Source organism: Sprattus sprattus, assembly GCF_963457725.1.
Source record: "Sprattus sprattus genome assembly, chromosome: 16".
NCBI classification, from domain to species: domain Eukaryota; kingdom Metazoa; phylum Chordata; class Actinopteri; order Clupeiformes; family Clupeidae; genus Sprattus; species Sprattus sprattus.
Window position 1 is genome coordinate 11,289,950 of NC_137914.1, and position 13,002 is coordinate 11,302,951.

Below are 13,002 nucleotides of genomic sequence, written 5' to 3' on the forward strand. Positions count from 1 at the left end.
CTTTTATGGTGTTCATAAGTGACTTTTGACACCTATGTTCTGCAAAATTCCAAGTACATCTAGGTATGTTCTTTTTTGTCAGTTAACAAAGAGAATATTTTAAATGCATTTAACTGCAATTGTTGCTATAAGGGTACTAGTTTATTTATGAGGATAGAGGGTTTAGTAAATATTAGGTTAAGAAACGTGCTTGCTATGGTCAGTTGGTAACTGTATTTTTCTTGTTTTAATGGATTCTGGTAGGGACTGCTTAGGGGTCATCACATTTAACCAGGTTAATTATGATTACATTGTAAACATAAATAATAGACTTCAGAAAAACAAATGACACAATAACACAAAACAATTTAGTACAAATTGAAAAGTTTATTTAAAAAGCCAACTGTAAAATATCATACAAATAATTACTTCAACACCATAACATCCCGTTCAGTCTCCCCAATATGGGGAGGGAAATTCACAAGGCAAAGGTTTTCAACGGAATTCAAAAATACTCTTTGCTAGAAATATATGTACATCTCAGACAATGGATGAGAAAAAGAATGGGACCAAGGCATTTAACAAAATTAGGACCAACCTAGTGCTTTTTCATTTCAATCATTTTAAAGCAAATAGGGGCGTTATAAATAGTTGGTTGATAGGCTACTGTACACTGCAGATATTTTTTGTACATACAAAAATCACTGAGTATTTGGGGAAATCCTTGTGTCTTGAGAAAAAGAAACTTATATAGGGTATCCAACAAGCAAAAGGTAAATAAGACATTTAAAAATAATAGCAGTCCAGACATGAAATGTTTAGATATATTGTTCCAACCCACCCAATTCAAAATTCAACCCAATCTTACAATTCACTTATGCATGAATATCAATGAACAAAATATTTAGTGTCTAAAATCTCATTTGAGATTTTACCACACTACAGAGTAGTCAAACAGCTACATAATTTAGGTACTTAACCATTACTGAGAATACAGCCCTAAACATTCTAGTTTCAGTCTCAAAGACAACTTCACCATTAAATGATTTGTCTTTCATTCTTGTGGCCAATATTCCACCCATGTTTTGGGTGTTGTCTTTTACTTCTGTGTTCAGTACACATGACCAAGTTGACAAGAGAGTGTCCTTGGGAACAGATCTGGAGTCAGTGGCTTTACAAATGTATTTTCTAATCAGAATAAGGCATTTGAATTCTGACCCAGGTACAGCTACTAAGAGCACCCTCTTTTTGCCATAAAGCATCACTATATATATATAACTTACCCACAGTGAGAGAGAAAAAAACAACTCTATACACTTCAACAAACTTGAAAATTGGTAATTTCTGTATTGCACTTACAAACACATCTGTCTGTTTTCTCCAATACTCGGTTGTCCCTTTAGAAGTGGCCCCAGTGGACAGATACTGAATGGTTGGCAGCAAACTACAGTCTGTCTGTGGTGAAATGACCACTCAAATTGCGACTCTCCTTATTTAACACCATAAGGAAGCATCACCTGCGCTGGTGTAATCTCCCTGTGTTCAAGGATAAAGGCCATACTGAGCTATTGGGAAAAAACTCATTCATTCATTCATTCATCCATTCACTTCTGTGTCCATAACTCACAAATACATTCATACTCTCTTACATCCACACACACATACAGTATTTACATTAAAACCAAGCAAATGCGTATAATCGTCCCTGGATTGAGGCTGCAGCCTTTGAGTTCCTCTCGGTCAGTGCACATCCATCTGTGACCTCTAGGGGCCACTGGTGAGCTACAACCTCACAAGCACATGCACAGAGCCTAACAGAATTTGACTACTGAATCATTAGACTCTACAGACTCACAGTGCACTATAACTGAGAACAGCGATACTAGGAGGAGGCGATTCCTGACTACCCCACAACTCTCCCACGTCTTGTGCTGTGACCAACCAACAGTGAAGCTATTCCTCTCCAACTCAACAGTGGCTTCCTAACGGCACTCAAAAAACATTGTTCATCGCTTGAACAATATTTTGACTTCTTCTGGACCCAGGGTCCTGCAGTGGTTCCTACTGCCTATGAAGATTGGCCTGCCCCAGCACAAGCAAGTACACAGGATACCCTTGGTTTCAGGGTATGGGAGAGGCACTCTGGGGCATAGTGTGTGTTCTTTCTAGTGGCAAAGCACAGCTCTGCTTCAAGGCATCAGTGAGGTTACACAGGCTTGGGTTTGTTTTTCTGTGTGGATCCAGTCATGTCCCAGATGACTTACTTGAGGCAATGCAAATCTCTTGCGAAAATGACAAAAAAAATTCAGACAGCTGAACAGGATAGAGAACAAAGATCAGTAGGAGAGAGACGACGTCCGCCATGATGGGACGATCCTGTTTTTTTTTTTTTTTTTGTCTGTTTCTATGTCAAGTTCCTGTCTCTGGACTCCAGATCCAGGGTCTGCATTTCCAATTGATCACCTGAGACAGAGGCCATATTGTTTTGATGAGTGCAAAGGTGACAGCCAATCCAGTTCTCCTGTGCCCCTTCAATAAAGCCATCTCATGCTGTTAAATTTTAACCTTTAAAAGTATGTGAGCACAAACAAAAATAAGACCCAGTGAAACAACCTAATATTGAGGCTTTGGCCAGTATCAGCATGGCCCCTGATGGTCTGTAACAAAAACAGCCTGTTTCCAGGTCGCTGGCAGTTATTTGAAGAAGAAAAAAACAGGCAAAATCAATGACTGTTGGTTAATCTCACCCCGTATAATATAAAAGAAAAAAACAGCCATCGCATCTGTAAATGGACGCTCACTGTCTTTAGCACCGAAATAAAAGAGGGAAAGAATCAGTCTCTTTAGTGAGTGAGTTGAGTATGTGAAAGAGTAAACACTTGTGTGGGTTTAACCAGGAGTTCCGACAGCCAAGTTCAAACAAGGTCTCCTCGACCGCTACAGTTAATTTTTTTTTTGGTTCCCTGACAATGTCATGGAGCGGACTTGTCAAAGACGTTCCTGATATAATAATGGCAAATCCAGAGCAAAAAAAAAAAAAAAGATTAAATAAAAACATTCATTTGGTTTTGATTTGTCCGTTTTGTCTTCTAGTGCAGTGCAGTGGAGTTTCAGTGGTCTTCCCTCCAAAACCTGTCTGGTCATTAGACAGCCACCCACACTAATGTCTTTTTGTGTTACTTGCAATCTTGTGGGAAAGTATTCTTGGGGTTTTAAAATCTGCTGATGGCTCGGTGGGACTCTCTAGGCCTCAGATGCAGCCTGGGGCTTGAGCTGAGCCTTCTCCATTGCCGTGCCATACTCTGTTCGCTTGAAGAAGCCGAGCTACAGGAAACAAGAAGACAGGCATGTTAGAGGCTACAGGAGGGGTACCCTGGGAAACACCATAAAATGAATCTCTCAAATGCATTTAAATACAGTCTTCTCGCCCTGGGAGCAGCCTAAAACCATTACGCCACCACAGGAATGACATGGCTGCTTTTCACACCCATGGTGTCAGACTCCAAAACTATCAAGATCAAAATGAGCGCCATTCGCTCCCATGCCTGAGACGCCACATCCACTCTAATCAAGTATTCCTTAATTTGCACCCATTTTGAAAACTTGACCACCGGTGCAGCATTATTAAAGACACAGTGTCTCCCAGCGTACATTCCAACGCAACAACACCACAAACCCGGACGGCGACCACTTACTTTGTAGAGGACGTATATGAGCAGTGCCAGCAGAAGGAGCCCAGCCAGTATGGCCAAGATGATGATCCACAGAGGCACAGCATACTGGCTGTCTGGTTTGTTCCACACCACTGGAGTGACCACCTGCAGAGAAAGAGAATGACGGCATGTCAGACTAACCAGTAAGCAGCAACGTATGGTTGCTATGTTCTAGAATGTAACAATTTGATGATGGACAATTAGTTTTTACTAAACGGGGCGCTTGTGATAGAAGTGCAAAAAACGCCTACCTTTTTGGCACCACTTGGGGATTCCTTTGGCAAGATAGAATAGGGCATCTTCAGCACGTCATACGTGGCTTGACACTCAAGCACGTAATTTTTGTAGGGGAACTACAATACAAAAACATGATATTATGAGTATCAATGAAGGATAGCATTGTGTTTGCAATAATGGTGCTCTGTTAGGATATTTCTGTCATTTTTAGGCAAATGTCAACAAATGCAATATAGCCCAAGACCAACAGAGGGCGCATGTGTCTCACTGAGAGAAAAGCTGTGTTACATGTTTGGCTGGCCTTGGTTCTCACAAAATCCCTATGACATTCCAATCCTATGAGAAGTCAGGACTGCAAGCTAATGAATTTTCAATGCAGTCACACATAAGCCTTGTATTGGCTGAAGCAGAAAGAGCATGTAAAACTCTCTCTAAAGAGCTCCTGTGCAGACATACCCTTGGACGGAGAGGGACAGACGCACACTTACACACACACACACTAATCAAAACCACACAAAGGTAGTCGTTTCATGAAATTAAATAAAAAAACACAAATGCATAAATCAGTGTGTCTGACTGCTGGTTTCTCCCTGTGCATACTGATGCAACAGTGTGAGACTCCATATTAGCCCAGACTCAGTCAATAGAACCATGTGGGTAACACTGGAGTGGTCATTGGCATTTTACAGCCCTTCATTTGAGGTTGGATGTCTGGGACTCAAGGCTTAATGGTTGGCCTTCCTGTAGTAGAGGAATGAATGACTTTCACATGGGCTACGAATGGAAAGAGGTTCAACTGGGAGAACAGTTAGCCTGGACTAAAGAACAGACATCGGTGAAGGAGACGTCGCTGCTTACCTGCACGAACGTCTCAGCCCAGATCCGTGATCGCACCGTCAGAATGGCACTTGTTCCTCTCTCCAACAGGCCCACATTACAGGACAAGGTCCAGCAGTCTACACTAGAACAGGACTGGAGATGGGGAAAGGAAGAGCGGGACAAGGAATGGGAGAAGGAGAGAAAGGACAGTTAGAATGCGAGTGATTTCATGCTTCTCACTATTAATTATTAATTCCCCCCAACAGAAAACATGCTTCCAGCTGAAAGTGTCCCATTCTCAGAACCCAATTACTCATTAAACTACCCAAGACTCCTTTAAGGGCTCAGTGTGATATAAATAGCATGGAAGACAACTGTGCATGGACGAGGATGAGCAGCACACACTCTAGTGTGTATAGCAAACTACAGTTGCCAAATATCTGCAACTGTTTTTACTTAGCTGATGCTATCCTCAGACTAATTTTTTTCTGAGCAAAGAAAAAAAAAAAGCAATAATTAAAACCTGCAGTAGGAGCATGACAAGGATGGAGACAGCCGGGGAGCACGGCAGTTGCGCCATGTTGCCGTTGCAGGCCGGTGGCAGTGACAAAGACACCAGTGTTGCGATCCCCATCCGGGGCTGCTTCGAATTAAAGCGGCAACTGAATGCCGAGTCATGGGACTGCAAGAAATACTGCATGCAGCCGCCACCATCGCTGTTGCTGCCTCTCCCATCCAAATCATGTGCCTGCCACTGAGGCCAGCCCCCCCCCCCCCCCCCACACCCCCCTATACACTCTCTCTTCCCCCTATCCTCGTTTCTTTCTCGTCTCCCCTGTTCTCTTTCCTTTCCCTCTCTGTTAACAAGCCTTTTTGGAATCTACATTCTTCATCCTCGTAATACCACCAGCTTTGATTCATTAGAGGCCCTTGGCAAAAAAAATCTATGCCTTGGTATCCCTCATCTTGACTGGGGATGGACCACCCTGAACTGGTAGGGTTACTGAGGGTAACTGCGGGAGCCAGTTTAGTTTCGGGGCCCGTGGCCAGTGAGATCACGGTAGGAAGTGAGCTTCTCCGCCTGCTCCCCTTTGGGGGTGGCGGAGGCGGCATTAGAGGGAAGGGGCGGAGAGGGACTGGGAACGGTCACACGGCTTCCTCTCCACGGGACTCAACAGCCTCCCCAGGCCCAGAGGCGTGAGAGCAGTCCGTGCTCCCTTACTTCCCTCCCTCCTTTTCTCATCCCCCCCTTTTATTCAGGGGAGGTGGGAGAGGGAGGAGAGGAAAGCAGAAAAATGTAAAGAGAGAAGACAACTGTGTAGTGGTGAATTGAATAGGAGAGGGCCCCAGGCCGACATCACTCACACCAACTGAGTGGATGAGGACACATAGGGGGGGACTATGTGCACATCTCCCTTTATCAGACTAACGACCATGGCTGTGGAGAGGCCCTGGAAAGCAAACAAGGGGAAGGACGGGGCCACAGCAGAGGACAGGGACCAGGTCACGCTAGTATGAAGAGGCATGGGAAACTATATAGAAGTAAGTCACACTGCATCCCGAGCCCCCCAAACATCTCCGTGCCGGGGACCAGAGGTTTGTAGGTCAAGGAGGGAGGTTGAGGTCAGCTCTGGTACTTGTCATACAATGACAACTGACCTGGGATCAGTTTATTCCCATACCGCTCCTAATTACAGCTGTTCACAGAGTTTTTCTCAACCTGTCAGTGAGAAGCGGAGAAACAGACCCAGGTCCACTTTTAGGAAAAACAAGCAAGAGGCAAGAAATGTACTCACTACACAGGGCAACCAAAAAGTGAGCAGCAGTCTGAGTGACATTCCCTAAAACAAACTCTATTTGTTGTATTTGGCAAACGGAAGACCTTCCTTAAACCTGGACCTACATATTCTACCTCAGCCCAGGCAAATGCCAATCGTAAGGCTGTGTTTCTTTACAAATGCCTGGCACAGCTACACCCAGCCTTGTCTCCATCTGTGGACCTTTTCAGCTGAAGTCCTCCCTGTACTCCCTCACTCACAGAGAACTGTGAACAAAGGCCTTTCTGCAAATGTGTCGCCGAGCGAAGGATGATAAACGAGAGTGACTGAGCATAACCGACTCCAAGACAAAGGCTTCTTTCACTGAGGCAGGTACTCCCCCCTCCACACACACAAACACACACAGACACACGGAGAATGGTACTTCTACCTGCAGCTGTAGGGATCAATGGGGCACTGTCTCCTAAAGGGTGAGCAGGGATGGAGGAGGTAGTGGCTTGCCATATGCGTAGGGGAAAATTATAGGGATTGCGCACATCTCTTTCAAGGGGCCTCATTACTGACATTGTGTTGTACACACACACACACACACTGATGAAAGACACACACACGCATACCTAGTTCACAAACGGCCCTCTTTAGCCCACCTCTACACTCTTTTCAAAGGACTTAAGTGACCCCACTTTTCTTTCTTCTATTAATGAAATCATCACTTAAATCACAGAGAGGGTTGACATAGAGGTAACTGCCCCCATACATGTGGTAATGCTTCCTCAGAAAGCTCTCTATAGGCATAGACTTGTCAACATAATCTCCCATAGGTATGTCTGTGTTTACGACCTCTATCAGCACACACACATCTCAAGTCCTCATTTCCTGACAGTGCGTGATCATTTCTGCACTAAATGCACTAAACGATGTAATTGAAGGCTTCTATGGGGAATGGTCCGCACAAGCGCGTGGGGGTCGGCACACTCTGCCTCCCCGCAGCGCTGTTGCTTGTGTCTTGTCTGCTCTCACGGAATCCTCCTACCCTTATGACCTTCAGGGCCAGAGTGTCTGGCCAAGAGAGACTCCTTAATCACCACAGCTTATTGAGTGACATGTCGCCTGTGGTGAGGATGGTCCCAGGGTTTTGAGGTTCTGACATAAATGTTCGTGTTTATTCTGCCTTCCCCCGGCACCCCCACCCTTTCTATCGGTCTCCCTCCCTTCCTCTCTTTTTTCGTCCTGCAGTGGGGCCTCACCAGGTTGCTCATCTCCGCCATCTGGCCTTTGTGGGCCTCCCTCTTCTCAATGTGGTGCACCTGTTTCTCCAGTAGAGGGGGCTGTTCTGTGGACGACTGTTGGAGCTGCAACAAAGAAAGGGGAAAGGTTACGAAACAGATCAGTCTTTTCGACATCCATCTACCTCTGCAAATGTTTGACCCAATTTGAACACTTTGAAGGCTGTGAGAAGAAGTTGCAAAAAAAGAAATCTTAAAAAAACACAGATAACAAAAAGAAGACAAGAGGAACAACATCGCCACCTATTCTGTCAACACAGACGCTGACCTTGTGAACTACAAACCAATTAAAATCAGCAGAACTAATAAAGCCTTTACTGGCAGCAGAACACCACACCCCTGTGTGAAATGCCCAGTCTGGTGTCATCTGTCCCTTGCCACCAGTGCTCAAGACACTCCCGGACAAACAGACAAACAGCGACCCAGCCCAAACACAAAGCAGCTCCAGGCATGACAACTGCAGAGCGGAGCTCAGCCTTGGAGCAGATGCCGTAGCACCATCCAGACTACATGCCCACATGCAACAGCTAATGCTTGGGCGTGTTTAGAAGCTGAGGTCAGGAGTGAGTGGATGGGTGTACAAGTGCTCATTGGCAGGAAGGTTGTGTTGATGTAGACTGCAGCGGTACATCAGGGTTGACCCTCTGCCATGCCAGGGTGAGAGTACCATGGGATGGGTTAGTAGGGAGAGTAGGGTGGGGTTGTGGAGAAGACCAACAGATGGGTGGACTTCTCTTGTGCGAGGGTGTGCGAGGGTGTGTGTGTGTGTGTGTGTGTGTGTGTGTGTGTGTGTGTGTGTGTGTAAGCGCGCATCTGAGGTAAAGGAGTCTGTTAATCACTAAGTAAAGTAGAGTGGTTTCTCTGAAGTGCGTGAGTCCCAGACCTCCAAGCTCTCCTGACATGACCTTGTGCTGTGCACTTGTGCATGTGTGTGTTAGTGTAAACATGTGTACTCGTATGCGAGTGAGCGAGTGTGTCTGTGCGAGAGAGAGAGAATGCAAAGATGTATATGCTTATGCATGTGGGCACATATGTTTTGGTATGGGCGGAGACAACTGTTTCTGTTTAAGTGTGGTCGTATTGAAGAATGCGTTTATGTTATTGCACATGTCAGCATGAGCACTGTAAAAAGTACTTGAGAGGAGAAAACACTAAAGTTACAAAGATACAAGAGGAATGATACGTGTGGACAAACCTAATAATTACAAAATCAATATGGCTTGACAACAGCACATACCAACTTCGCAGACTTATTTTAACCTGACTGAAGTAACGTATTTAAACCAGTGGTCTTATAAAACATCTAAACAAGATGAAAACAAAACACATCTGCTTCTTATAATATACCTGTCAAACAACAGACTCTTTATGTTAATGAAGGTGTAAAAATAATCCTTCTCTTTAATTCTTACTCCCTAACCTAGCGCCCCCCTCTGTCTCGCCCCTCCTTCCGCACTCTCTGTGTACTTCGCCCTCTGTCTCACCTTGAGATGGTGTGGGTTGACGGTGCGGTTGGTGGAGCAGTTGAGCGGGCCCTGGGTGGTGACCTCCAGCGGGTACATGAACTGATGGCCATGCAGACGCATGGGGCAGCGCAGCTGCAGCAGGGTGTGGCTGATCCGACTAGGTCCGTTATTCACCAACTAAGGGGGGAGGTGGAGAGAAACAGAGCGAGGAAGGTGAGGATGTGTTGCTTAATCCAAAACGATTCCTCCATTCCATTCCTCCATTGCGGGTATACTGTAGGCATTCCTGGGCCAGTTTGAATAAACACAGTGACACAGACACTCTCTGCATCTTACCCTGCTGGACCCCACCCTTATGCCTCCCCTCACCAACGGAAAACCATCCTCAATTTTAAGACTGAAATCTATCCACATAAGAAACCCTCCCACCTACAGCGCACAGGGGTGACTCACCCCACCATGCTATTTCAAGCCTTTGGCCTTGAGGTAATGCTCCATGTGGGTTCTGAGAGCGGTACACAGGGTTCATATCCCTGGGAGACACTATTAATGATAATAAATAATAAGGAGCTCTCCCTGCGGGTGATGTGCGCCCCCCCCCCCCTGAAGGATCCAGGCTGCTCAAGTTACCTCATAGATATGGCTGACCTCTGGGCCCACATCCCCCTCCACCTCTAGCCTCTTGGTGACCTTCCAGTTTGGCGGTGGGAAGAAGACCTTGTCAGGTCGGGAGACCCTGAAATACAACGACACGGAGAGGGTTAAGGGGGGAGTGAGGTAAACAAGGCAGGGATAGAGGAAAGAACAGAGAAAGAGAGAGAGTCGATTGGGCGAAGTGGAAGAGAGGAACAGAACAGATGAGTCACCATGAAGGAAGGAGGGGGGGGGGGAAATGAGAATAATTTTCCGGAAGAACGTTCCAGAACAGTCACGTCCTTGTGGGGAACACCCAGTGAACTCACCCCTGCAGGATCACATCAGCCTGAACCACCACCTCCAGCTTATATGGCACCATCTCACTTTGGGAGTTGTTCTCATTTTTACTGCGGAGGGACGTATGGTGAGGGAAAAAGACATGATGACACATCATGTTAGTAATGGAATCCAATGCATCAATGTTTTTGAAGTGTCCACATGGATACTAAGTAACTACTGTGGATTAATCTTAAATGTACTGTGCTTGCTTGTGTGTGTGTGTGTTTGGCTCTCAGCTCCTACCTGCGGATCTGGAGGTCAAACTGCACCACCTTGCGTGTGTCCTTGAGCCTGGGCACAGTGAAGCGCAGACCAGCCCACAGCTATAGACAAAGAGAAGAGGAACATCAAAGATCAGTTTTGGCACCCCTAGCTGCTGTGTTAAGAGGTAAAGCAATGCTTCATCCATCGTCAACTGATCTGAAGCCAGTGGCGGTTCTCTTCAGCCCAAGTAAATAGTCGGCTCCCACCCTTGGCCCTGTCTCACAGCTGTGCTACACCTGGGAAAAGGCACAACTTTCTGTCTGTTCGCCTAGTCCTTGTTTTCAAACCTCTGCCTGGTTAATATCCCTCCAAAACCACACACACACACACACAACCCCCATAATGGCACTCAGGATGCAAATGGCTCCACTTATTTTTTAATTGTGTGTGTGTGTGTTTGTGTGAGCACACTCCTTAATAAAAAAGGCTGTTAATAAACAAGTTGGGTTCTTTCTCATGCTGACTAACATTATCCATAATGCTCGCCCATTTATTATTCCATGTCTCCCAGTAAAGCGGTCTGATAGGCCAGTAAACTAACGGCAGGGTTTTGTCTCCATGTTGGCCAAGAGGGGGGAGGGGTTGCCAAAGATGTCTGAGTTTTCAGTACTCTGGCCATGAGCTCAGCGTCAGGTTCAGGTTCCAGGGAGCCTTGTCTGGGAGCTACTGTTCAGCTGGAGCAGCCTGCACTAGCCACCCACCTCAACCCAATTTACAGCCTTCCTCCGCAGACGCATTTAAAAACCGCAGCCCTCTACATCTCCACTGTGAGCCATTATGTTGGGAGACCCCCTAAATAACACACACCCACCCACACACTCCCACTCACACATACACACACATGCTATTCACACTCAACTCTCACACACGAAACCCAACAGCAGGGGAGCAAAACCTAAGCGGACAGCCACTTCCTCTTGCCCAGATGGGGACTTCCTGTCCGTCACCGAATCTCGGCCCACATATGGAAAGAGGCTCAGGCTTCCTGCCCTGGATTTTAGCGAGTTCCTCCGACAGCCCACAATCAGGGCCCTGCGACAACGGGAGCCTGTTCCCGAGGCTAACTCCTCTGTGCCGTATCAAGTCGATTTCCTGCATGGATTCCTGCCTCCATCCATAAAACCAGACGGCACTGACAAATGCTTGTTGTGTGTGTGGTTTCAACAGGGGGGGAAAATGAGTGCCTACTTGTTACAGCCGCTTAAAAAAATACTTTCTCGTTTACTCCCATTTCTCACTGGTGTCTCAACTAGGTTTGGTCCCTCATTGACCTCATTGTTGCAGCCTCTTAAAAACATTTGTGACCATAGCTTTTCAGGAGACTTAATGAATCGCTTTTCAGGCCATCAGGCCAACAGCAGCAGCAGCCTGACTACACTGTATACAGCTCCAGCATGGCAAATACTCACATTAGTGCCGGACTTCATGGGGTTGCCCAGGTCGCAGCTGAGGTAGCGGGTCTGGTTCTCCGTCTCGTAGCTGCAGGTCAGCTGGGTCAGGCTCTGAGGGAAAGAGAGAGCTCCGGTTGAGAGCAACCGCCAAGATGGAGCACCAGCTGGTCATGAGTTCAACAACTAGTTAATCATGTCGTGGGTGGGAGTGGGTCTTCATTTCTGTTGACAAGCCTTTTCTTGTTTCATCATTTTATTGAGAAGCACAGATTAGGAGGAGTTAATTATTTTGGAAATCTTTTGAAACGGATCATAACTGTACAGGTCATGGCAGCATGACAGCAGTGGTTCATTCCTTTTGATGCTTTCATCTTCTCAGGTCAAGACTTTTTGCCCAGCCCAAAAACACAGCCACAGAAACACTATAAAGCCTCAAATTATGTTATTCCTCTCTGTGCGGTTCATATGATTTTCGTCTAATGTCTAGAACAATAATCGGTTCTAGTCCGTTCAAGTGTTGAGCTAGGGAGGCTGAGCTTGATTGAAGCCCTCCACAGAATGTCATCAGTGGAGGGGAGAATAGGGACAGCATTCAAATCTCACCTCATTATTCCGGGCAATTCCGCTGTAGTCAGCTTCAGGGGGCAGGACCACGTGGAGTTCCGCCTCATAAGCTCCTCCTCCATCATTCTTGGCGTTGAAAGTCAGGGTCAGCGAGTTTTCATCACCCAGGTAGACTTCCTTCCTGTCCCTGTGGACCCACACCCACGCACACCATGAAGAAAGAAAAAAAGATGTAGGTCAGTCTCACAAGGAAGTAACTGATTGCCAACAGGGTCAACGGTCAATTTGTTTGACTAAATTAACAGTCAAGTGAGGTGCTGAGAGAAGACCTCTGCTTTTTTGGAAACTACTCATGGAGTTTTGGGGGATTTTTTCAAAGCAATTATCACCCAGCCTTCCTATGGAGAGCCATTCATCATGTGCTATTGCAAAGCACTGCGCTTATTTAAAATAATGACTTAAAAAATGTGCCAACTTTCACGTTTGTTTTTAATGAGTCTCTATGATTCGCTTCGCTTCGCTTTGCATTA

The 13,002-nt window shown here is 46.1% G+C and overlaps 1 protein-coding gene across 1 annotated transcript in view; it reads right to left on the reverse strand.

The window, feature by feature from the left end:
* Positions 1-431: 431 nt before the first annotated feature.
* itga5 (integrin, alpha 5 (fibronectin receptor, alpha polypeptide)) overlaps positions 432-13,002 on the reverse strand; it is a 44,675-nt gene continuing 32,104 nt past the window's right edge. Inside the window, exons 20-30 of the mRNA XM_080853541.1 lie at positions 12,512-12,659; positions 11,927-12,019; positions 10,497-10,576; positions 10,241-10,321; positions 9,909-10,014; positions 9,297-9,455; positions 7,774-7,878; positions 4,788-4,901; positions 3,944-4,045; positions 3,675-3,797; positions 432-3,303 (exon numbers count right to left, since the gene is read on the reverse strand). Of these exons, the coding sequence (XP_080709667.1) occupies positions 3,223-3,303; positions 3,675-3,797; positions 3,944-4,045; positions 4,788-4,901; positions 7,774-7,878; positions 9,297-9,455; positions 9,909-10,014; positions 10,241-10,321; positions 10,497-10,576; positions 11,927-12,019; positions 12,512-12,659 (1,192 nt within the window). The 3' untranslated portion in view covers positions 432-3,222. The remainder of the gene's footprint in view (positions 3,304-3,674; positions 3,798-3,943; positions 4,046-4,787; positions 4,902-7,773; positions 7,879-9,296; positions 9,456-9,908; positions 10,015-10,240; positions 10,322-10,496; positions 10,577-11,926; positions 12,020-12,511; positions 12,660-13,002) is intronic.